This window comes from Parus major, chromosome 7, assembly GCF_001522545.3.
Source record: "Parus major isolate Abel chromosome 7, Parus_major1.1, whole genome shotgun sequence".
NCBI lineage: Eukaryota > Metazoa > Chordata > Aves > Passeriformes > Paridae > Parus > Parus major.
This window is the reverse complement of record NC_031776.1, coordinates 1,177,217-1,200,667: the sequence shown is the minus strand read 5'-3', so window position 1 is coordinate 1,200,667 and position 23,451 is coordinate 1,177,217. Positions and strand designations below refer to the sequence as shown.

The 23,451-nt window shown below is 45.8% G+C and overlaps 2 protein-coding genes across 3 annotated transcripts in view; both read left to right on the top strand.

Moving 5' to 3' along the window:
• The window catches only part of TRPM8 (transient receptor potential cation channel subfamily M member 8), a 688,444-nt gene that overhangs the window by 112,204 nt on the left and 552,789 nt on the right, over nucleotides 1-23,451 (top strand). The gene's annotated exons all lie outside the window — the stretch shown is intronic.
• SPP2 (secreted phosphoprotein 2) lies at nucleotides 5,089-15,867 on the top strand. Of its 2 annotated transcripts, none has more exons than XM_015634098.2 (7): nucleotides 5,089-5,202; nucleotides 5,297-5,421; nucleotides 6,269-6,391; nucleotides 7,508-7,618; nucleotides 9,855-9,909; nucleotides 10,458-10,568; nucleotides 15,561-15,867. In XM_015634098.2, exons 1-6 carry the CDS (start codon nucleotides 5,154-5,156, stop codon nucleotides 10,556-10,558), a joined length of 564 nt encoding a protein of 187 aa, XP_015489584.1. In that variant the 5' UTR covers nucleotides 5,089-5,153; the 3' UTR covers nucleotides 10,559-10,568; nucleotides 15,561-15,867. The 2 variants fall into 2 exon arrangements, with proteins under 2 accessions (XP_015489584.1, XP_015489585.1); XM_015634099.2 differs by having other exon boundaries at nucleotides 15,558-15,867.

Below are 23,451 nucleotides of genomic sequence, written 5' to 3'. Positions count from 1 at the left end.
ACAGGGGGAGGCTGTGGGCACAATTGCCTTTGGTTTGGCAAAAGGCATCTGCAGAATTGGCCACAATGGCTTTCTCTTGACTTGCCAGCCTCACAGCAACGCTTGGCAGCTTCAGCTGCAGCCTGTGCCCGTGACTGACTTGGATGGCCGTGCTTGAGGGCGGGCTCGCCTTCCGCACTCAGGTGTCCCAAGGCAGCGGCCTTGGCGCCATCACAATAGAGAGAGAGACTCTGATGGGGTACGAGCCCTGCACTGCACTCGTCCTCCCTCTCTTCTGTGAAGGCGCCTTAATGACAGATGCGTCAGCTCTGAAACTAAATCCTGGACTTGCTTGCAACAAAGGAATAAGCAGCAGGATCTGAATAAAAGCAGGGACTTCCATGGCTCAGTTATGCTTTCCACTTGGGGAATCACAGAATTCCGGAGCACGTTGTGTTGGAAAGAAAACATCATGCAGTTCCAACCACCCTGCCATGGGCACAGGTGGTGTGCAAGCACAGCTGTCCCTATAATTGGAAGAACACTTTTCCATGTTTACCTTTGCCTAACCTGGATTTCAAGCAAAGATGAAAAAATCATCTGTTTTCAGGTGAACATTGTAGCTCACAGAACTAGGAGTAGGAGTCTGCAGTGGCCCATGGTGTGTCCATTCAACCATTGTTAGATTGTCCAGTTGGAGCTCAGCCCGGTGCTGCCCGGGCACAGGCACCAGGCTGGTCCATTTCAGCATCCCAAAGTCTTTTTGGCTCCCTGTGCACCCATTGCCTCCTGAATCCATTCTTGAATTCCCAGTTACTGCTGTGCAGGACATGAGAACACAGGAACAGCTTGTTTGGCTCATTCTTGCCTTTGCTGCTCCTGCCTAAAATAATCATCAGGAGTATATGATGATATAAAGGTATGGCTGAACACCAGGGACTTTTTCTGTCCTGTCTAAAACTAAAACTGTGTGTGACTGTTCAGACACTCTAAACTGCAGGGTGAAAATGACAGCTTTGATATTTTAGAATCTTAGAAATTTTGACATGTGATTTTTCTAGTCAAGGATTTTAATGCCAATGTGGAAATTACAAAAATATTTAAATTGTTGTCATTGGCAGCCCTTTTTAAATGGCATCTGGACACTCACAGGGAAGAGGTTATGACACTGGGGACAGTATTTGGCAGTTAATGGCTTCAGATGTTGGAGATTAATGTTTTGCCCATGTTCACTGAGGAGTTCAATTTTTCCTAGGGCTTTGATTGACTGGTCGTTGCAGGTAACTTTGACTAGATGCAAAAGGATGTAACAGGAAAACCTCTGGAGAATGTGCCCTAAGGATAGGGAGAAAACCTTGAAAACAATCAGCAGGCTCTGGAAAACTTACAAAGAAAAAAACCAGATGTGGTCTTGTGTTTTTTCAGGCAGTAGTCTTTGGGTCTGGAGGAAATGTTTGCCTTGCATCAGCTACAAATTTGTGGCAATGACCCTGTAAGAGTTGCTCTTCCTGACCTGGCAGGCACAGGAAAGCCTCTGAAAGTTCAAATATTTGAAGTTTCAAAGGCTGAAAATAATCAAGTGAGGGCTCTGAGATTCTGCTGCAGGCTGCGAAGTTTCAGAACACCCATCTCGTACGTGTTACTGTGATTTTGTTTGCTGTAACCTGTGCCTTTTGTTGCTTCACTGTGAAAGTCCTCCTCCTGCAACACCAGTATGTTGCAGAGGTTGAGGTTGTGTCCACTGGACCTGCAGTGTCAAAAGGATCAGACACTGTGTAGAATCACAGAACCATTTTAGTTGAAAGAGGTCTGCAGGACCTTTGAGTCCATCCTGTGCCCAATGCCTTGTCACCAGCCCAGAGCACTGAGTGCCACATCCAGGTGTTTCTTGGACACCTACAGGGGTGGAGACTTCTGACTGCCCTGGGCAGCCCATTCCAAGGCCTGAACACCTTTTCCATGGAGAAGTTCCTCCTGATGTCCAACCTAAGCTTCCCCTGGCACAGCCTGAGGCCATTTCCCCTCATCCTGTCCCTTGTTCCCTGGGAGCAGAGCCCAACCTACCCTGGCTGCCCCCTCCTGTCAGAGAGTTGTAGAAGTAAGAAGGGGTCCCCTGAGCTTCCTTTTCTCCAGGCTGAGCCCTCACAGCTCCCTCAGCTTCTCATCATATGACTTAAGTGTATGGCAGAGGGTACCAGCTTAGGACAGTGTGTGAGCAGTTAGAAAAATTGGAATCTCACAGGCTTCTTCTCCTTCCCAGGGGGTCAAGGGCTGGAGAATATTCAGCAACCCACAGGCAGTGTCTGCATGGGCTGTATGGTTTTATTACAGTATCTTAAGGGACACACAGAAGAGCTATGAAGAGAATCAAAGCAGAGACTGTGAATTGTGTCTGTGAATTATGGATCAGGTCTCAAATCCTCTGTTAGTCTGAGCAAAATTTAGAAGCCTTTCTCCTGCCTCTATTGGCTGATGTCAATGTAAGTCTTCTTGCAGAAGAAGAGTGTGTGTGGTGAAGCTACTCAGAGAATCATAGAACACTTGGGGTTGAAAGGGATCTGAAAGCCCACCTCATTCTGATCCCCCCTGCCATGAGCAGGGACATCTTCCACTATCCCAGGTTTCTCTAAGCCCCATCCAACCTGCCCTGGAACACATCCCGGGGTGGGTCAGCCATAGCTTCTTTGGGCAACCAGTGCCAGGGCCTCACCACCCTCATAGGGATTAATTTTTTCTCAATATCCCATCTAATTCTTCTCTCTGGCATTGGGAGCCACTCCCCCTGGTTCCATCATGCCATGCCCATGATGAAGAACTTCTCAGGAACCTTTTGATTTTGCTAATGGCACACCACAAAAGCTATGGAAAAACAGAGGAATGTACTGCTCTGAATTCACTTGTTTTTCCTTTAACTTTCATCTGTCATCTGAATGTCCAGGAAACAAAGGGATCAGGAATAGCTCCTCAGTGCCTACTAGAATGCTATTTAAACTTTTTTTAGCATACAGGCATGTGATGATGCTGGTTGATTTACATTTTAAAGGAAAATGTGTCTTGCAATTACCAAAATTTCACTCCCAAAGAGAAATTATTGTTCCAGTTGTCTGGGAATAGAGCTAACTTGATTGCTGGGAGTGAAAGGAGTCTGAAATTAGTCATCTAAGAGAGGCGCTTTAATTTCCTTATTTCTTAACTAACGCCTGTTTGGTGTCTAGATTAAATCGGATATGACTCCATCCCTCTGCCCCAAGCTGCCTTGGCATCTGGAACTTGCAGTTTAGTCCTGAAACTGTCAATTCTCCATCTCACTTTTCATCACTTCCCTGTTTTCCACGGCACCACTCACCACCTGGTGCTTCCTAGCAGAGTCCTTTTTGGCAAATGCTGGAAGCTGGGCACAAAGAGAATGTGGTGAAAATCTCAGACCTCCCTAGAAACCCAGAACTTGAGTCTGAAAATGTAAAATTGATTCCACTCCTTAAATATACAGAAAGCAGAGGTTCAGGGAGCTGGAATAGCAAACACCTCTGTTCTCCAGATGCTGTAAAGCCAGGGCTCTGCAGAGGAACTTTGATTTTATTAAACAATTTCCAAGTTCCACTCAGAATTACTACAATCCTGCTGGCAGCATTTCTTAGGATCTGCTCTGAGAGGACAATCTTTAAACTCTGCAGTTGGCTCAATATTTAAAATTAATCTTGGACTGGCTGCAACACTGTGCCTCAGTGCTTGGGAAGGAATTTTACATATTCAGCTTCTAGTGGAGTATTAACTGGTCCGAGCATACAAAATGCAAATGGTTCCCTTTTTAGGATGAAATGGAAAGCTAAATGTTATCCAGATCACTACAGCAAAGTGAAAAACAGTGAGGATCTGAAGATACTCTAAATGCCAAAGACTTGCTGTTTGAATGGTTGGAGCAGTCTCATTCTATGTGTTTCATCACCAGCTGACTGATTGCAGAGAAACCATGGCAGAAGCAGGTCAAAGAGCTCACCTGAAGGTTTTCCCTTTATCTGAGGCAGCCTAGTCTTGGCTCTGGCAGCAGGAAAGCTGGGCACGGCATAACAGGCTCTTCCTGAGAGTCTCCAGCTAGGTTCAAATCCTTTGTATTGTGGTGCTCTGGTGTGATCACAGCCACGGCAGAACATTCCTGACTACAGGTGAGGGTGTCCAAGAGCCAGGAGAGAACATCTTCAGCTGCACAAAACAAGGAGAATGGATGTAGAGAGACGCTCCGGGTTTTGACTGGGAAAAGTTTCAATTGACATATTTGGCCTTGTTGCCAATGCTGAAATCCAAGCTGGCTGGTAAAAAGTGCCCACTGATTTTTCTTTTTGCTTACAAGAAGGAGGAACTTTATGTTTTTTCTTCTTAAATTTGAACGTCCCACAAGTTCTTCTGTTTGGGAAGTTCTTAAAATGAGCCTGTACCACAGGATTTAAGTGGAACTGCAAGTTGAAGGTTAATGGAGGAATTTTGCTTTGGGGATCTTCAGCGTGGACATGCTTACACCCATCTCTGCCTTTTGAACAGGCAACAACAGGTGAGCTTGTGTGGAGACAGCAGTTTCCAACATCATTTTCCAAAAATCCCGTTGAGTTTTAGGCTGAAACTGTGTGTCCCAGTATATGCCATGTGCCTCATGTCTAGGAGGCTTCTCATGGGTGCTTTGCTCTGTGGGGTGATGGTGGTAGCTCCTTGTGGGTGAATTCCCTCTGGTGCTGGGGAATCCTCAGGGAACATCAGCTTGGAAGTGCTTCCAATTGCTGCCAAGACATGAAGGTCCTGGGTCCAGTGCTAAGGACAGAGTAGACTCATGTCATGGAAAACTAATGGAAAGCTAAAAGAGAAAAAAATAACTAGATTCTGCCATTTGCTATGAACATGTCAGGAATTCAGTGTTCCCTGAATTCCCCAGTGGGGAATTCAGTCCTGAGAAAAAGGCACTGCAGCCCAACACTTATCAGAGAATTACTGCTAAATGGAGAAAGGCTGACAACAAATATTTACCCGGGGATCAATTCCGTTTAAAGAGCAATGTTTGGAACAGAGCTTGGATCTGGGGAGGTCAGGTGTAGGATCAAGGCTGCATTTATATAAAGCCAGAGGGATGTGCACTGGGATTCGTTGCTTGGAAAGGGAAAAGACTGGAGGATTTTGAAAGACACACTATGAAGATCCTAATTTTTGTCCTCACACTGAGTGTTTTCTCATGTTCAGGTAAGTTGGAGCCTAATCCTCCTTCTTAGGGTGATTTGTGGGGGAAAGTACAAACCTACAATGAACTTGTGATGGAACTGTGCCTCCTTCTCAGGGTTTCCAGCATATGACTATGACCTCCCTGTCACAGAAGAGGCTCTCAATGCTTCCATTGCACGGATCAATTCCCAGTCATGGAGCAGAAACCTGTATGGTGTTGTCAGGAGCCGAGTCATGGGAGTAAGTACTCAGACAATGGAGATCCTTTACCTGAAATGTGCTTTGCTGGGATGGAAAACTCTTTTCTACCCAGTCCTGGAAACTCAGATTTAGTTGGAGTTGGCTAATGCTGCTTGAAAGAGGGTGGGTTTGGGCCATTATCTGAAGTTATGGCTTTAGGAACCTTAATATCTTTTGTATACAAGTTTGTAATTAAAATACTTTAGGAATTCAGATTTTTCACACCTGGAGTAGAAGTCCATGAGGGTTGTCTTGTAGGATTTTGTTCAAAAGTTATGTTTTTAAATACCTCCAGCTAACTGCTTTGGTTTGGACATCAAGCAACCTGGTTTACCTGAAGCTTTTCACTGATTAAATGTGCACACAATTCAGATTCTTTCTCTGATCTTTATTTAGGCCATCTGTCTCTATGCACCAATTCTGGTATAAGTCTGCTGGAGTCTAAGTGCAAGCAGGAAACCCTTATCTGTTTTAATTAGCAGTGCTCAGAATTATACTGGATACTCCCGGAGTTAAGGAGTTAAAACCTCTTAATTCAAAGTTATAATGTCCATGCTCCTGAACACCCTCAGAACCTTTCTGCTTCTATAGGTGGCCTGTATCAAGTTTTCTGCAAGAATGAATGTCAAGATATGTATGGATTTATATAGCTCAGATTAAAACCCCCAAGTATTTGAAAATAGTGGGAATTTGTTCTTTGTTGGGGTTTTTTGGGGGGGGCATTGCTTTTTTAATTTTTTTTTTTTTAGTCTCCCATCTTTAGCAAAGCACTGATTGGACTATGAGAAAGAGAAAAGAATAATCAGAAGGGACTAATGATGTGTTGTGTTGACCCTGCTTTCACCAGGTGGACATGTGGGACAGCAATGCTTACAGGTTAGATCTGCAGTTCAGCATCCGTGAGACTGTGTGCAGCAAAGCTTCAGGGAGAGACCCCTTCACCTGTGACTTCAGAACTGGGCCTTTCGTGGTAGGTGCCCTGGTGGGAATGGGAACCCTCCCTTCCCTGAAGGAACTTCTCAGGATGGGTTGCAATGCTGCTGGTGCTAAGAAATGAAGAATGGCTGGCTGCTTTTGATAGAACCTGCAGCATGGAGTGGGTGTTAGATGGGGAGGGTCAGTGGTGGGGAATTCTTTTGCCTGGTCAGTGGGGAGGGCAGGGAGATGAAAAGAGGATTTGTGCCTGGGAAAAGTGAAGGTATGTGTGCTTTTGGGGCCAAATCATAAAAGAAATGGCTTGTTCTCTGAGATAAGAGGGTAAAAGAGCTGATATTTCTCTTGCTTTTACCTATCTGGGCACCACATAAAGAGTTATCTTCCTGTGCCGTGCAGATCTCCCTTCTGTGCTGACAGTGCTGATCTCTTTCAGATTTTTCACTCTCAGCCTGAAATTAAAAGGCTCTTGATACAGCTCTTGCTCTTCTCTGAGTCTTAAATCACCAGTTTTGGTGGAAATACATTGTCTTCAAGACTGGACTTTTCTGTGCACAGTTACTTGGACCAAATCACCTCTCTGCTCTGGAGCTAAGCAGCTCATACCTCTGTGTGGATGGCGCCACACATAATCATTGGTTATTGTGTTGCTATTTTTCTTTAAAAATGCAAATGTTGGCTACTAGGTGTATCCTGAACTGTATCCTAACTACAGTGTATCCTAAACTGACACCACCCCTGACTTCTTCTTGGGACAAGATGGTAGTGTGAGGATGTGTTTTCCGAAGTGGAATGCAGGTTTTGCTGCAGTTTTTTGTCCAATTGCAGAGACAACATCATCAAGGGTAGTTTCACTTCCAGAGCTGGAGCTGCTATTGGTGTAGCCCTGCACTGTCCTTCTCTTTGTGCTGAGCTGTGAAAAGGATGTGGAGGTTTTCTCTTACCCCGAGCAAGCTCAGAGGTTTGTACAACAAACACGTAGTTGTGGAGCAATAACGTGTGGGAAGTCATGTATAATCTTTCTCAGGTTTCTTTCTCATGGAATTTGTTTTTTAAATCCTTCTGTAGGTTCCCACCACCAATGGGACTCCCATGAGAAGGTTTGTGTTGGATGTTTGCTCTTTGAGATTTGATCTGTTTTGTTCTGTTATAGCCCACTGCTTCCTGCAGGAGTGTTGTGGAAGTCTCCGGGGAGCTGATTGCCAACATCACCGTGAGGTGCCATCGCGGTACATTCAGCTCTGAATCGATGAGCAGCGAGGAGGTAAGGAAGGGGGAAACCCAGATTTTTGCTGCCTGGAGGAGTGAAAATTCTGCTTACACTCTTTAAAGAGAAGTTAGGTGTCTGTGTGTGCTCCTGTTGCAGCTGGAGGTTTGGATCAGGAAAGTGGCTGTAGTTTGAAATCCAGCTGTTGGTTGTAACATTTTCCATCAGCTGAGGGCTCTGACCTTGCCTAGGAGAGTGAGAGTCTCTGTGGCAATCTGGCACATCTAACAACTCCAGCACTTCATTCGTTGAGTTTGGGCCTGGAGAACAGTGACTGGCACTTCTTGGACACACACAAATCCCTATGGCTCTGACTCTGTTACCTAACCCAGCTCTCAGCTAAACATGTCATCACAGCACAACCCAAGGACATTTTGTCTGCTGAGACCTTTGTTCCCTTTTTGAGCTCTTTTTTTCGGTTTTTAGGGTGTTATTCAATGCTGACCTAACCAGGGAATTCCTGCTGGCTGTTTTCAAACTGTGCCAGTGTCCACTTTATCCATGAATTGACTCTTGAATGTGTGTGTCTGCATTCACAACAGCTTTACAGTGGGTGTTGTGCTTGAGGGAACAAAGTTTAACAAGCAAGGATATGGACAGCTTTTATTTTTGGAAAATTCAGGGAGCTAACTGAAGAAGTTGAATTCTAGAATCACAGAATGGTTTAGGCTGGAAGGGTCCTTAAAGCCCATCTTGTTCCACCCCCTGCCATGGGAGGGATACCTTCCACTATCCCAGGTTGCTCCAAGCCCAATGTCCAACCTGCCCTGAAACACTTCCTGGGATGGGACAGCCACAGCTTCTCTGGGCAACCTGTGCCAGTGCCTCAGCATCCTCACAGGGACAAATTTCTTCCCAATATCCCATCTAACCCTGCTCTCCTTCAGCTCAAGGCCAGTCTTCCTTGTCCAGTCACTACAAGCCCCTGTGAAAAGTTCCTCTCCAGCTGTCTTGTAAGCAAACAGTGTTCCTTGTTACTTTTCCTTAGCTTGAATTTCCAAATTAGCTCTTCATTTATTATTTTTTTTTATTTTTCTTCTCAATATCTCCATTCAGAGCTGGCTAGTAAGTGCACCCCAGGAAGCCTGGCTCTGCAGAGCAGAAAGACTGCATGTGAAGTACTGGAATATGTAACAGAGTCTGGGATGTTCAGTCAGTCCTCTGTGGGTTGACACAACCACTGTTTAACAGGGCACTCAGCACAAACACTTGCTTTTACAAGCAGACATCTTCCCCCAAGTCTTCCTTAACCATCACTTAAAATTCAGCGCTGTTGCCAATATTCCTGCTGGGGAATATATTTCCTGCAATGTTAATAAGGAATAAATGCCGAAGGGAATTACTGCACTTGAAAAGTAAAGTGTTTCCCTCTGCAGAGAGATGCAGCAAGTGCACTGTAGCTCTTGCTGTGGAGCTGTAACTCTGCTCAGGGACTCTCAGCTTGGCTGAAATGGTGTTGATGTACCTGAGGTGGTATTTGGATGGGAGATGTAATTGTGATTGATTGAGTCTGGCATCACAGAATAACCTGAGTTTGACAGGATTATGGAGTCATATGCAGGAGTACCAGCAATAATCTTGTTTTCAGCGAAATTAAGAATGGGGTTTGGAACTACTTTAGTGACCACCTAGTGCCTGAGTGTGAAAAACAACGTTCACTTCCTGGTAAATTCTAAAATGTTTAATAAAAAAAGACAATAGGAGACTAAGACAATAAAACAGAGGGTTAAAACTGCAGGGTGCTTGGCACTCTGCCAAGAGCACCCCTGGTGTTTTGGAAACACCCTTTATATACCATTTCTATTGCATCAACCTGACACATATTCATAGATCTTTATGCATATTCAAACTTTTCCATTTACTAGTTTACATTTTCCAGGAACTGTTTAGCATGGCCACTCCTTGGGTCCGCCTTTTTACAGCATGCCTGTGTCTTGGCTTGTGGCTTTAATCCTCTTCTTATCACCTTTTAATTTGGGCCTTGGATCCTTGTTTCCACAGATGGTGAGTGTTGATAGCAGCAGGGTCCCCATCATCTGTTCACTGGAGGTTACCCTAATTAAAACGTACTATATCGACTATTACAGCAAAGCCATTTTAACATGCTACATATAGCATTCATCTTAATACTTGTGAGAGGCCAACATTGTACCATGTATCTGTAACATGAGGAAATGGAGAGGAGGAACTTCTTGCCAGGTGAGGTTTTTAAAGAAATATCTTTAATTTACAGGTGATGCAGGTGCCAATAATGATCCCTGACAGGCGAGGCAGCACTCACAGGGAAGGTAAGCCAGTTCTGCCATGCTGGAATACCTTGACCTAAGTTTTCCTTTTGGAGCACCTCAAGGTCATCTGAGGGAGAAGACAATGTGAAAGATCAGCTGTTTGCTCCTGGTCATGGGCAACTGGTTTTTCCCTTGCAGGGGGGTGTCTAGTTCAGGGTGCAGGAAGGACACTGTCCTGCCAAGCCAGGCCATGCTGAGGCTTATACATTTTTTGGATTGTCAGATTTGTGCTCTCATAACCAGTACTTGTGTGAACCATGGTTCTGTGTGAACCAGAACCATTGCATATATTCAGAATGCAATGCTGAATATTTTCTATTCTCAGATCACTGAGTGGTTTGGGTTGGAAGGGATCTGAATGATCATCTAGTTCCATCCCCTGCTCTTGACAGGGACTCCTTCCACTATCCCAGGTTGTTCCAAACCCCATCCAACCTGGCACTGGACACTTGCAGGGATCCGGAGGCAGCCCCAGCTTCTCTGTGCAGCAATCAACACAAGTTTGAAAGCATCTCATGCTCACAGACTTTTCCATGTTCTCTTTCTAGATGATGACTTTGCTCCTGAAGCCTTCCCTTCAAGGGGAAGAGGCAGCAGCCGTGGAGACTGGAACAAACCCAGCTACTTCAGCCCTGACAAGATGGAATAACTTGATTTGGGTGAGTGTGGGTTGGGTGAGTCAAAGAACCTACAGCTCCAGAAACACTGGAGTTGGAAAAGGCTATCCCAGCAGGGCCCCAGCTTCATTGTTCCTACATCTTTCTGATCTGGACCACCCGTGGAAGTGGGGTTTGGGTTAGGGTAGGCTTAGGGTTAGGTTTAGCTGTTCTACACCCTGGGTCTGCAGGTTTGTGGCAGGATGGGGAAGTGACTGCTCAGGATGAAGGACTTTTAGCTGCTTCACTCCTCAGAAAACATCCCAGCTACAGAATTCATGGCTGTCACTCATTTTTCACTTGTCCATCCCGTATCCTCTGATGTACACCAGTGTCCTTGGGGTATGGGTAGTGTGAAAAGCATGCAGAAAAATCCATTTATAAACTCTGAATTTGAGTTTAGTGTAGGGTCCTAGCCTTTTTGCCTACGTTTTCCCCGTGACAAGGCCAGTGAAGGGCTGGAGCACATCCAGAGAAGGGATATGGAGGAATGGGCTTGTCTTTGTGCCAAATCAGCTGCCCCAGGGCCACACAGCTCCTCAAATAAAAACTGAAGGGATCTGGGAGAACCACGGTGTAGTTTGCCCAGGGGAAGTGCTTGTCTTGCAGAATCCGTGAAGGAGATGTTTGGGAGCCAATTAATGGGAATGATGATGAAAGGCACCCGTGATTTATTGGAGCTGGCAGGGCCCATCCTACACAAAGCACCTTTGCTGACCTGCCTCTGCAGCTCTGTGTGGGAGCAGCTCTAATTGCTGCTGATGCTTTACCTGCCATCTTAAGGAGTTCATCTAAAGGGAAGTGGTTTGAAAGAGTTTTAGCAACACGGAATGAGCTCATTCTTTGGCATGCTAAACAGGTTTAAAGTCGTTTGAGAAGGAAGAGGAAATTACTTAGTGCTCTGTCTTTGTGATTAAAAAGACTTGGAGCAGTTCGGGTACATATCATTAGCAGGTCTGTGTCCCTGTGGACTGCCAGAACTGAGCGCTCCCTGCGTGTGGAGCTCAGCTCCAGCCTGCTGCGTTGGAAACGAGACAGTTTTAGATGGAATTTAGCACCGGTGACTCACCAAAAGCTAACACATGTTACTCATAAGCATATCCGTGGTAAACCTCGATGCGCTGAAGGAGACAAGCCTCCTGCTCTCCTGGAAACGAGATATCAAAGGAAAACCCAGGCACTCTGCTCTGTTTGTAAGAATTATTTCATTAAATCCATATGCTATTTTAGTTTATCCCTGAGCCACTAAAGCCAACAGGTCTTTTTTATCACTGCCTGTCTTCTTACAGGAATATCTAACTTTTCTTTGCCTTTGGAAAGTGCCAGGTATCTTTAATTCTTTGGCTCTCGAGAAGAGCTATTCCCTTTAAGCAGCACTCAGAAATGCTTTGTGTTCTTGTGTCTAACATCTAACAAATCTCCAAACCAAAAGCAAGATGTAAAATCTTCCTGAAAATAGAATGTGAAGCAAGAGGGGAGAAATTTATGGTTCTTGAAACCCAGAGCAGTAGGAAATTTAATACTTTCTGTCTGCTCTTGAAGACGGGTTGTAAGTGTCGTTTATGGAGCTATATTTCGTGCAAGTGTCATCTGTGGAGCTGTGTTTCCGACGAGTTTCCTGGGTTTTGGACATGTCAGAGGCAGATACATCAGGAGATTTAAAGAGAATATCAACTCCACCCCCAAAGCCCCTTGTTTCTCTGGCTTTTATCGATTTGACTTATTAGTTGCAAAGTCTGGAGAGGAATCTTCCTGATTTTGTTCGCATCCAGAATTAGAGGATTTCATTTGAAGCCAAAAATTAAACAGATTTCATGCATCTGAGGCCAGGAAAAGTTATTCCCTGCTGTTTTCCCTAGGTTTTGGCATATGTGTGATCCTGGCTGGCATTATTACAAGCCATGCAGGGTTTGGTGGGGGCATGGGGAATGAGTGCTGAGTTTTGAAATGGCAGTAGGCTCAACTGGCTTAGCTCAGCTGAGAAGATTTTGGAGGAGGCTGGGGAAATAGCAATTTAATAATAGAAGACTTTCATCTCTTACTGAAAGAACCTGGTGCTGACAGGCAAAGCTAGACAAGTCCAGGTAAGAAATGAAATGTGATTTTTTTTTTCCTTTTACACACCAGAATGGGTAACTGACTGCTGCAAAAAATTGCTCAGGCAAGTGGCTGACAGTTTTTCATGCTGGATTTTACATTTCTGAGCTAGGCCTTCTTATCTTTTTGGTTTCAGGAATTATTTCAGGAGAATTCTGCACTTGACTTTGTACAAGAAGCTAGGCTAAATGATCTCACTGGTGCTTTGTAGCTCTTTTTTATTTATTAGAATGTGCTAAATATTCAGGGAAAAAAAAATCAAACAGAGCCATTGTTATATAAAGAACATTTTCAAGTCTGCAGTCTTCAGACCCACCAGTCTGCTGGTGCCTGCAGGAATTAGGAACTGAATATGAAAAACCCCATCAATGATTAATGAGCTTACTTCTGTGACAAGTCCTAATCAGATTTTCTGGATTTATTTCCTCGTCCATCTCCAGAACTAGGGAGATTGTGAAATTCCTGTTTCGTGTTCTGGGCCCAGTCTTCCCCATAAATAGCTCAGGTACACAGGGAGTGACAGGAGGGGGGAAAAGCTGCTGTACAAGAGCTGATCACCTGTTAAAAACCCGAGCCTGATACAAACTGGAATATGCTTAATGGTGCTCATGGCTCTGAATTGCAAAGAGGAGCCTAAAAAGGGTTCAAACTTGCCAGTCGCCTTAATCTCCAGGGAGCAAAAGGGCCCTGATGCTTTACTCTTCCAGAATCAACTGCCTAGGGCAGTTTTTTCTTGTGCAGACCCGTGAATTGTATCCGGAGTCTCCCCAGCAATGCTTCATGTCCTTGAACAGGAAAATCAAGAAACAAATTCCTGCCTTTGCAAAATACAAGTAGATGTTGAATGCTGATTGAGCCTTACTCGTTAATCACACAAGAAAAGTGTTTTTCAACAGGAAATCAGCTTCCTTCAGCATCAAGCCAAGGGCCTGTGATTTACTCCTCAAGTTTTCTGTATTTTCCTTACAATTGCTCTCTGGCTGAGGTCTCTGTCACCTGGCACAGCTCGCTGCTGGCAGGAGGGTGGTGGTGGCAGTCGTGAGGAGCTGATTAGCAGCACTGCACCTGCAGAAGTGGATAGATTGGCATCCTTAATATAAATTATTAGGGTGAGGGTTTTTTTCAATGGAAGAGTAACAGGCAGCATTGGGGCTCTTCTCATATCTAAGAAATCCAGGATCTGACCTTCAGAGTGAAATGGATGTTTGTTTACCTGACTCCTATAAATATAATAACAGAGCAGAGTTCACAGCTCCCCTGGGGTATGGAAAACTGAGCTTTAATCCCCAGTGTCCTCATTAAGGAGCTGCTTGACTTTAGTTGCAGTTTTATATCCTCATGTCTTTGTTTTTTGCCTCTCCCATTCACCCACCCACTTTCTGGGGTTCTCATAAAGGAGCTTATTGCTTTCCGTGAGGGGGAAAAAAAAAATTAAAGAGGGAAGCACCAGAGGGAAGGAAAATCCCTGCAGAGTGGGATCTGTTGCAGAGCATCCGTGTTGGATGAGCTTTGGGAGTGAGAGCTGGAGCAGTTTGGCGCTTGGGGAAATGACAAGCTGCTGTTTTATCGCTCCTGCCACGCAGCCTGGCTGTGATGGCCTCAGTGTCAGCTGGCAGCTGTGATGTGCTGTGGCAGGGGAAAGCATGCTTTCATCTGTTCAGAGGCAAAGGGCTCAGAGGGAAACAGAGCCAGGCAGGACCTTTCCTGTTGCTGGGGTCAGAGTGTGGCGCAGGGATGGGCCAGAGGTGTTACAGCAGAGAGGAGAATCGCTGTGACAGCCTCCTGGTGCTGTGAACAGCAGCAATTTTTGTCTTGCCCTTTGTCCCCCCTCTTCCTGATCTGTTTTGAAGGATTAGGCCCACAGCTGCATGGAGGAAATTGTTCCGGCTCAGGGAGGACACAGAGCTTGTGACACTTCACAAGCTCCTTCATCTAATCCCAGGAGAAAACCAAGAGGACTTTCTTCACTGGAGGAATGGAAAGGGCTCTCAACTGCCTTCAGCAGTGCTGGGTTTTAGAAATGAGCTTGTCAAAAACTCACACAGTTGGGAAGGACCTCTCAAAGCAGGGCTGTGTACCTGAGGTTGGGATACCATGGGATAGAGATCCCTCATCCTCTTTGGGCTCCTGACAGGAACCCTCTTGGGGGAAGACTTTCTCCTCAAATGGAGCTGGAATTTCCTTTGTTCCTTCTGGTTCCTGTTTCTTCTATTGTCCCTTGGTCCCCAGCAAGGTTTGCAGTGGCTGGTCCTGGCATCCCTCATCTCCAGGGCTGGGCAGGATTCAGGGGCTCTTGGACAAGCTGTTCTTAGAGAGTCACTCTATTTAATCCCTTCCACACGTGTAGACTCTCCTTTCTTGCCCAATTCTATCTCTAAAATTTTACTAACAAAATTGTCTTACAGAAAAATTTCAGGTTGCCATGGTGACCAACTTGCTGAAGACAACAGTGTAGGCTCCAGAGTGCTGGGGAAACTGTCACATGTTCCCTCTGAAAAACACATCTCCGATTTCCTCTGAATATTGTACTCTCAATTCAGATCCATTTCAGAGCAGACCATACATCATATTCTAGCCTCAACCATCTCTGCTTTGGAGACTTGACAATATGTGTTGATTTGTGTCCCTTGGGTCTTATTTCACTGTTGTTAATTTTTCCAACAGTCTGCTTCTTTTATTTTTAATTTTTTTTTTACCCTAATTAGTCATTGCCACGACATTTGTGCACAAACAAAATGTTTTGCATATGCAGGTTTCTTTTTGCAGATTCCACAGGGTGGGAAACAAATTAATAGGCATCTTGTTGGAGCTGAATACACTTTTCCCAACGATGTTTGGTTGGTTCTGAGACAAATTCTTAGCTCTGACATTTCTCCTTCCTCTCTGTTTTCAAAGTAGATTGGAGAATGAGAAGAGTCAAGATTCAAAGATCCAGCATGGGAAAAAAGAACCTGATGCCTTGGCCTTTCCTTTTTGGTGGAAAAACTGTTCTTCCATGGAGTGAGAGTCTTTCCCCAAACTCACTTTCTGCTCTCATGGCAATTGGAGAATTCATGAATTCATGATTCAGTCATGAGATGCTAAATACACCCTCATCCATCGATAGCCCTTCTGATGTGTTAAGTCTCCCTGGGAGAACTCGAATTTAACGTGTCCAGGACATTTCCACATCCCATAATGATGCTATTAAAAGCTCGTTATTCCATTTGTTTGTTCTTCTGCGTTGCTCTCTGCTTGCTTGTAATTTTCTGTGATCCTCGCTGCTAATTATTGATTATTCCAACGAATACACCCACACTTAATTTGTTTCTCTCCGGGCTGCAGCAGAGAAGCCTCGCTCCAAATCCAGAGGCTGGGGTTGTAGCCCACCAGGAATCTGGCTTTAATGTGGAGAGCTGAGGACTGTTAATGAGGGTGATTGTCAGGTACTAATTAATGGCTTTTGGAAGAAGGCCAGCTTAGAACAGACCTCTGATATGTTCCTCACCTGGGAAAAGTCGTAGCAGTCTTGTCCCTTTCTCTCCACTCCCTGCACAGAGCCCACCCTGCGGCTCTTTGGGAAATGGAAGGTTACTGTGCAGCTCGGGGGGTTCTTGTTCTGTTATTTTAAGGCTTTATCAGTCAAAATCAACTGTTTTTTCTCTCTAAAGCCACTCTCCCACTCAGTTCGACTCTCACCTAATTTTCCCTCCTGACTGCAGTGAGGTAACCTGATTTGTAGGAATTTCCATCTCAAAAGCTTGGAAAACTTAGTCAGAGCCCTCGATGATCACCTGTAGCAGGGAGCAGAGGGTGCTGATAAGGTGCAGAGGTCTAACAGGGAAAGTGATGTTTTCCCTTTCCACGGTTGTTTTGCTTTGCTTGGATGAACAGGACTGGGAACATCAGCCTTCAAGGCCAGGCTGGACAGGGCTTGGAGCAGCCCGGGATAGTGGGAGGTGTCCGTGCCCATGGCAGGGGGTTGGAATGAAATGAGCTTTAAGATCCCTTCTAACCCAAACCTTCCTGAGTTTCCATGGCTCCTTTGCTCTGAATTTGCAGTGCCAGAGTCCTTCATCATCTGTCTCTCTTCCAAATTTTTGCTGAGCATCTTCTTTCCCAATAGGGCTGATTTCACCCAACTGTGCTGATTTTAGGTAGAACCATGACCCTTCATTGGGCAGGAACAGCTTAGATGCTTTCTGCAACTCCTGATCTCAAGAGAACGTGGCTTAGGTCTTTCTGTGTGTGTCCTACTGGCCCAGGTGAGCACAAGACCTTCCTGGCCTGTTTCTCCAAGATCTGGCTTTGTTTCCTGGAAGGGATGAAGTGGATTGACACAGGAAACAGCTTCAGCTGGGCTTGTACTCTTCCCTGTTTCACTCTAGCTTTTCCCAGTTTCCAACAGATAGTTCTCAGGGTCAGGAGTTGGACTCAAAAATCCTTGTGGGCTCCTTTGACTCAGGATATTCTATGACTCTATATTTTGCTGGTATGTGATAATTAAATGTGCACTTCTCTACACACACACACACACAAAAAAAAAAAAAAGGCAAAACCCCCCTTTTTTTTTTTTTTTTTTTTTTTTTTTGCCTAGTCAAAATGATTACAGGGTATTTTAACCTCCTGGCTGCACACATGCAAATGCCTTCACACCTAGGAGCTGATGTGGCATCTGCTGTGCAGATGTTTATATGGCAGCAGGGAGCAATATTTCCTTTGTCCACATTACTTTCCTGAGCTTTTCCTGGTCTCAAATCGCTGACTCAAGCACTTGATGCTCCAACATACCAATGATCCTTGCTAGGGATGCTCCCTTCCAACTCCCCTGGCTGAGAGTTTGGTCTGTGTAAGCAGACCATGAGTTTTGTTGTTGGATTTTGCTTGGGGTGTGGAGATTTATGCAGCAGCAGGGACAGGGAGGGAGCTTTCCTTGCACCCTTAGAGGCACTACTTGCCCTGGAAGGAATGTGCCGAGTAGCAATTCTCTCCTCTTGCAGACTTTGAGGCTGTTCAGAACCTCTGAGGCAGGAAAAAAGGGAAGGGAGACAGAAAAGCAATGGGGGATGAGACTGGGGCTCGATGCATACAGGGACTTTGTCACTGCTTGAGCTTTGTTCAGAAAGAAGGTGAAATGTTGTCACCCATCCAATGCAAAGCAGTTGTAGGATGAGGGAAGAAGTGAGAGTTTGGATTTATGTAGTGATCTGGGGAATGAACAGGACCAACTGCAGCTGCCCACAGGGGACAGGAGATCTGGCCCCTGCCCAGACCTCCAGCACTGCAGTCTGTCCCCAGGGAAGGGTGGGAACTGCTGACTTCTTGCTCTCTGGGAGAAGCAGTAAAACCTGCATCCATGGCAGAATCACTCTTTTTATACTCATTTTCTCTGTTTGGTTTTTTGTACACCCCAACACTTTTTATGCTGACAGTGTCTGGGCAGGAACTCCTGTGGTGTGGGATGGGTGAAGGACAACACCATGCAGTGATGCTGCAGAATAATTGTGCTGAGTTCCCTTCTCTCCCTTCAGTCAGCACTTGTGGAATTTTGGCTCCGGGGTGCCACAGCATCTCATTTCCCAGACACTCTTTTTGGCATCATGGCACAGATGCTCTGTGATGGACACCCTACCCCTGGAAGTGTTCAAGGCCAGGTTGGACAGTGCTTGGAGCAACCTGGTCTAGTGGAAGGTGCCTTGAGATGGTCCTTAAGGTCCCTTCCAGGCCAGTTGTGATTCTGTGATCGCTGCCAGGCACTGGTGTGGTTTCTGCCACCACAGGGCTGGTACTGGTGCACTGGTAGCCCTACATCAAATTCTGTTCACGTGGGCTAGCTGGCAAGAGGGGCTCGGTCCTACATGGAACTAGCCCTAAAAAAGTTCCCAAAGAGCAGAGATGATCAGCTGGATGGAGCTTAGCCCATGAGAAGGCTGTTGCTCATCCTGGAGGAATGTGGAGATTTCCGGGCATACGCTCTGCTGTCAGCAGCCTCAGCTCAAGTTGCTAGTCCAGACTGACCCCTGGATGATCTCTCTGAAATGAAGAAGAGGCCTTAATTGCCAAACCCACGTCCTGATTCAGAGTGGGGGACTTTTGGGAGCAGGACCTGAGTGTTTTCCCATCGGCTCTGCCGTGGGGCGTGGGGTTGGCAGCTCGTCTCCAAGTTCAGCACAGACACTTGGGAGGGTCCTAAGGAGCCAAAGCTGTGCTGAGGGTGGAGAAAATCCTCTGTGGCACAAAGAATCAGTGGCTAATTCCAGGGCTGTCGGTGAGCGTGGCTGGCCACTCCTGCTCCTGCTTCCCACTGGTGCTGATGCCCACTAGATGTCAGAATTGAATAAACGCAAGGAGAAGCAGCATCTCCATTCTCAAATTACTCCTGTTCGCCCCCCACCCCGCCTCTGATTTCTGGCCAGCTGTGTGATGAAATGACCTTTGTGCAAGGAGGGTCAGTGTGTTTAAGTGGTGGAGAGAACGGGGGGGGGGTGTAGAGGAGAAATGACAGAGACAAAAAATCCTGGCCAGGCTGGAGTGCTTGTTTTGCCTATGGCAGTGCAGAGCTTAAATTCTGCTCCAGGCACAAAGATGGTTTTGCTTTTTACTCCGTGGGACAGTGGAATTTTCTTTCTCATGCATGACAGACTTATCCTTTTTGATAAAATGGCTTTAAATTGAATTTCCCAGACACCCCTTGCCTTGGCTGTGCAGTGCCTTTGGTAAGAGGAAAGCCAGAGAAATAAATGCTGCTTGTGGAGAAGGTTTGATTTTAGAGTTGAAATCTTCTACCTGTTCTCAGCTCCCACCTCAGCTCTCACTCAGGAGCTCAGCTCATTCACTGCAGCTGCTTAACTTCAGCAAGAGCATCCTAATGCCTCTTAAATGCCTGGGAATTCTCTAAGGAAATGGAGCACCAGCACTTGGCAATCATCATGTGGTGAAGGTTTCTGAGAGGGTGGTGGTGATGTGACTGTGGGCACTGCTTGTCCTCTGTGAGAAACAAGGAGTCTGGGCTGGAAAACCAGCGTTACACCTGGAAAGGGGAGCTTAAAGCATGGGTCTTAACTCTTTCAAGGAAGCAAAGCTCCTGCAAGTTACCTAGATGTTCATTGGAGATGAAATCAGGGGGAGATTAAGCTGGGAGAAACGTAGCCCAAGAAGGAAATTGGGATTTCGTGTTGGCCTCCAGAGACCAAACAGTTTAGGACATTATTTTTCTGTGAAACTTGAAGGAGGAGACCACCAGGAAAACCACAAAGCCTGGCAGGATCCCAGGGATTACAGGCCTTGATTAATTGAGAGTTTAAAAAGAATCTTATGTGCTTTTGGAGAAGGAGTATTTTTTCTGAGCAGTGGGAAGGTGATGCTGCTGGCTGAGCCTCCTGATCTGGAATGAATAATGGAGAGGAAAAAAAACCCAACCCAACATCCCAAATGGAAAACTGTGGATTTAAAGAGAAAAGGAAACTCCATAATCTCATCAAGAAGAGGTCCTGTGCAGAAGAATGGGGGCCAGAAACATTCCAACCTAGGGCTACATGACACTGGTGGGTTAATGGGATAGACTTGTTGAATCTTTTAGGTTGGAAAATACCTTTAAAATCATTAAGTCCAACTGTCAACCTAAAGATGGGGCAGCAAAACCCCAATAACTCTTTCTATGTGTGTTTGTTTTTGTGCTTGAATACTAAACTCAACCTTTTACAATGGTGAAAAATGTCCATCAGGCTTCAGGAGCAGATAGAATGGATAAAAAAGGCAAAACAGAAAAAAACCCTGGGGTGGTCTCTGATGCAGAGGCTGCTAAGGAATATTTTTATACCATTCCTGCTTAGTGGAATGGTCTTCCAGAGTATTTTGTAGGGAAGAAGCTCTGACTACAGGTAATGCTAGAACAGATTGCAAAAGCCTCTGAGTTGTTTGGTTTTCTAAGCTGGTGTTTTATTAATTGCCAGCTTTTTATCCTCTTAGAGAGAACAGAAAATACCCACTTGTCCATGCAATTTTTTTCCAGCTTCTTGAGCTCTTTTAAAGTATTCACAGGTCCTGCTGGTGAATTTTCTGGAACAGGCCCCACACCACCTTTCCTAGCAGAGTGAAAGGGACTCATATCCATGAGGTTTATGCATCATGAAAGACACACACCCGCTTTTAAAGGGTTGGAGCAGCAGATCTGTGCATCTGTAATGTGTTCAGTGAACCAAAACACAGCTCTTTATCCTAAAAGCTTACGTGCCAAAGCCTGAAAATATACCTGTTGAAGTGGAGGTGTCTGAGGAAAGACCAAAAGGGAGTGCCTGGGTGCTCTTTGGAAAGTATCAAAGATTTCAGTTCCTTCACTGAAAGAGGAAAGAACCAAAGCCTGCAGCCAAAATAATAGGCCTTGGTTTTCTGCCATGATTGTATGACTGTATCTTTCCTTAGAATGACTGTTCATTATGACTGTTTCATCACTAAATGACTCTTTGGTTTCTACCTGCTGTTGGGCAACAGGCCGTGTCCTGACACTTCTGCACTTCTCATTGCTCTCTGGCTGAAGCAACTCTGCATAAAGTTGCCAGCAATCCAGTTTCCCTAAAAATTCTGATTCTTAAGGAGAACTTGCTATTTGTTGAAAACATTTCCTGGTGCTGCTGTGAGCAGGAGGAGCAGAGGTTCTCGGCGTGGTGCTCACGCCTGCCACTGACTGACATTTGTGGTGTTGGTGCTGCTGGAGAAGAGCAGCTCGGAGCAGAGGGCTGGAATTCCACAGGGATGTGCTGGGAGGCTGAAGGCTGCCACGGTTTGAATGTCAATGCTGCTGGTGCAGGAGACTCCCCGTGTTTTGTATTCACAGCCACGCTCTGGGACTGCGGGGCTCTTGGCCTCGCAGGGGATTCCAAAACCTGAGAACCTGCTTTGTAGGAGCTGAGTGGGATCTTTGGAATCCACCCCTCTGAGCAACTGGAGAAACTGCAAGGCTCAAGTCTGGGGTTTAAAACTCTCTTTTTCTTTACTTGATGCCAGGGATGAGGTTTCTGTGGGGCCTGGTGTGAGTGGTTTACCCTCCAAACCCAAGCATTGCAGACCTGCCGCCCTTTGCACAGCCCCACTGTGTGCAGTGCTGGAAGGAACTGGGCTGGTTTCACCTCAAAGCTCCCAGAGCCAAGGGCCAGTTTGCCAAAAGATTCTCGTGCCTCCCCTGTGCTTCTAGAGGGAAGGAGAAACAGAAGAGATCTGTGTTTACATGGAAGAGATGCTTTTCAGTTCTCAGCTAAGGGGAGGCATTTTTGTCCATATGTGCGATTTGCCAAGAGAGGAAAATTCACTCCTTAGCAGCCCATGACATATGGCAGTGCTCAGGAAGGGCTCAGCTGAAAGTCTTGTGAGCACTTTGCCTTGTCCTTCCTCGGATGTCTCATCGCCTCCCCGCTGGGAGAGCAGAGTGATGTGGCTGCTGTCCTGAAAACACACCTCCCCAGCCCCTAAAGTGTTAAAAATTATGGCAACAGCTTCGTTCCAGAGCTGGTAAATGATGTTCTGAATGGCTGAGCCCAGCGTGGGCCAGAACTCCACGCCAGGTTCCCTTGCACTAATCCCAGTTAACGTAACCACGTGCTGCTGCTTGGGGACACAGAGCACAAATGTTTTGCTGTGATTACAGACCTGTAGGTACTTGCTAGCATGGAGTGCTGCCCACTTTGAGGTTACTTGCTCTTTTGAGTCCACTTTTAGAGGAGAAATTAAACAAGCCAGCCGCCATCTGGCTCCAAGACACTGATTTTAGCAAACAACAATCCCAAAAAGTCTGTCTTCCCCTCATTTCTCCCCCCTCATCCTGCTCTTCACTGATCAGGGACAGCCAGTTCAAGTGTGCAAGGGGAACACGAGCTGAGAACATGAAAGGCTGGGAGACAAGGCAGCTCTGAAACTAGGTTAGAGATGAAACGAGCCTGAAATTTGGCAGCTGCAGGCAAGGCTGGGTGGCCCAAGGGAAAGAGCTGGAAATGATTGATGAGATAAATGATTAATGAAATAGTGAGATTAGCCCAGCGCGGGGTTGCGTTTCTGTTTGGATCCCAAAGACACAAACCAAGAGGAGCTGGGTGGGTGTGAGGGATGCAAAGGAACAAGTACAAGGGCAGCATCTCCCAGAAGGCGAGGAGATCACTCAAGTCAGCCTCACGTTGGATTATTGCACCCCCCTGGGTCTGAAATATGCCCCCCTGTTTGGAGGGTTGACTCATCATTTGGTACAGGATTTGCCATCTGCACAGCTCTCTCTCTCTCTCTGTTCAGGCAGCTCAAATAGAAAGAATTTAATTTGCATCTCATTTTACACATTGGTTTTTCTCTTACCTTTGCTGCCATCCCCTGAACACCTGGGCAGAGCAGTTTGTTGGTTTTTTTTGGTGGATTTTTGGGTCTCCTGAGCTTCCAGGGGCTATTTATATGGGGATAGTAGTAATCTTGGGGTGGGAGGTGTGTGTTCAGGTCTCATTCTGCTTTTCCCTGGCAGATATTTCTTTCAGGAAAGCAGGATGTTCAAGTAACAGCTAATTTGTCATGCTGATAGTTGTGTCAGCGGAGTCTAAATAAGAGATCGATCTGTGTTTACAACCCACACCAACTCCTTGGAAGATTTTGGAACCAGGGGAGTGCTTGTGGGAACTCGTTGCATCTGCTGTTAGATTAATAGAGTCAGCTTTTGGAATGACATAACCATGCCCTCGAGGGTTTGGGCTTCTTTGTCAGCTTAAAAAGACAAATGCATCATTGTGTGATTCTGTGCCATCCCTGTCGCTCAGACCCAAATGTTTGCAGCGTACAACAC

Excerpts from the sequence above, each read along its gene's own strand:
- SPP2 (XM_015634098.2), top strand. The coding sequence starts at position 5,154 with ATGAAGATCCTAATTTTTGTCCTCACACTGAGTGTTTTCTCATGTTCA. Across the intron at positions 5,422-6,268 it reads TCAGGAGCCGAGTCATGGGA|GTGGACATGTGGGACAGCAA; the intron begins GTAAGTACTCAG and ends TGCTTTCACCAG. Across the intron at positions 6,392-7,507 it reads TCAGAACTGGGCCTTTCGTG|CCCACTGCTTCCTGCAGGAG; the intron begins GTAGGTGCCCTG and ends GTTCTGTTATAG.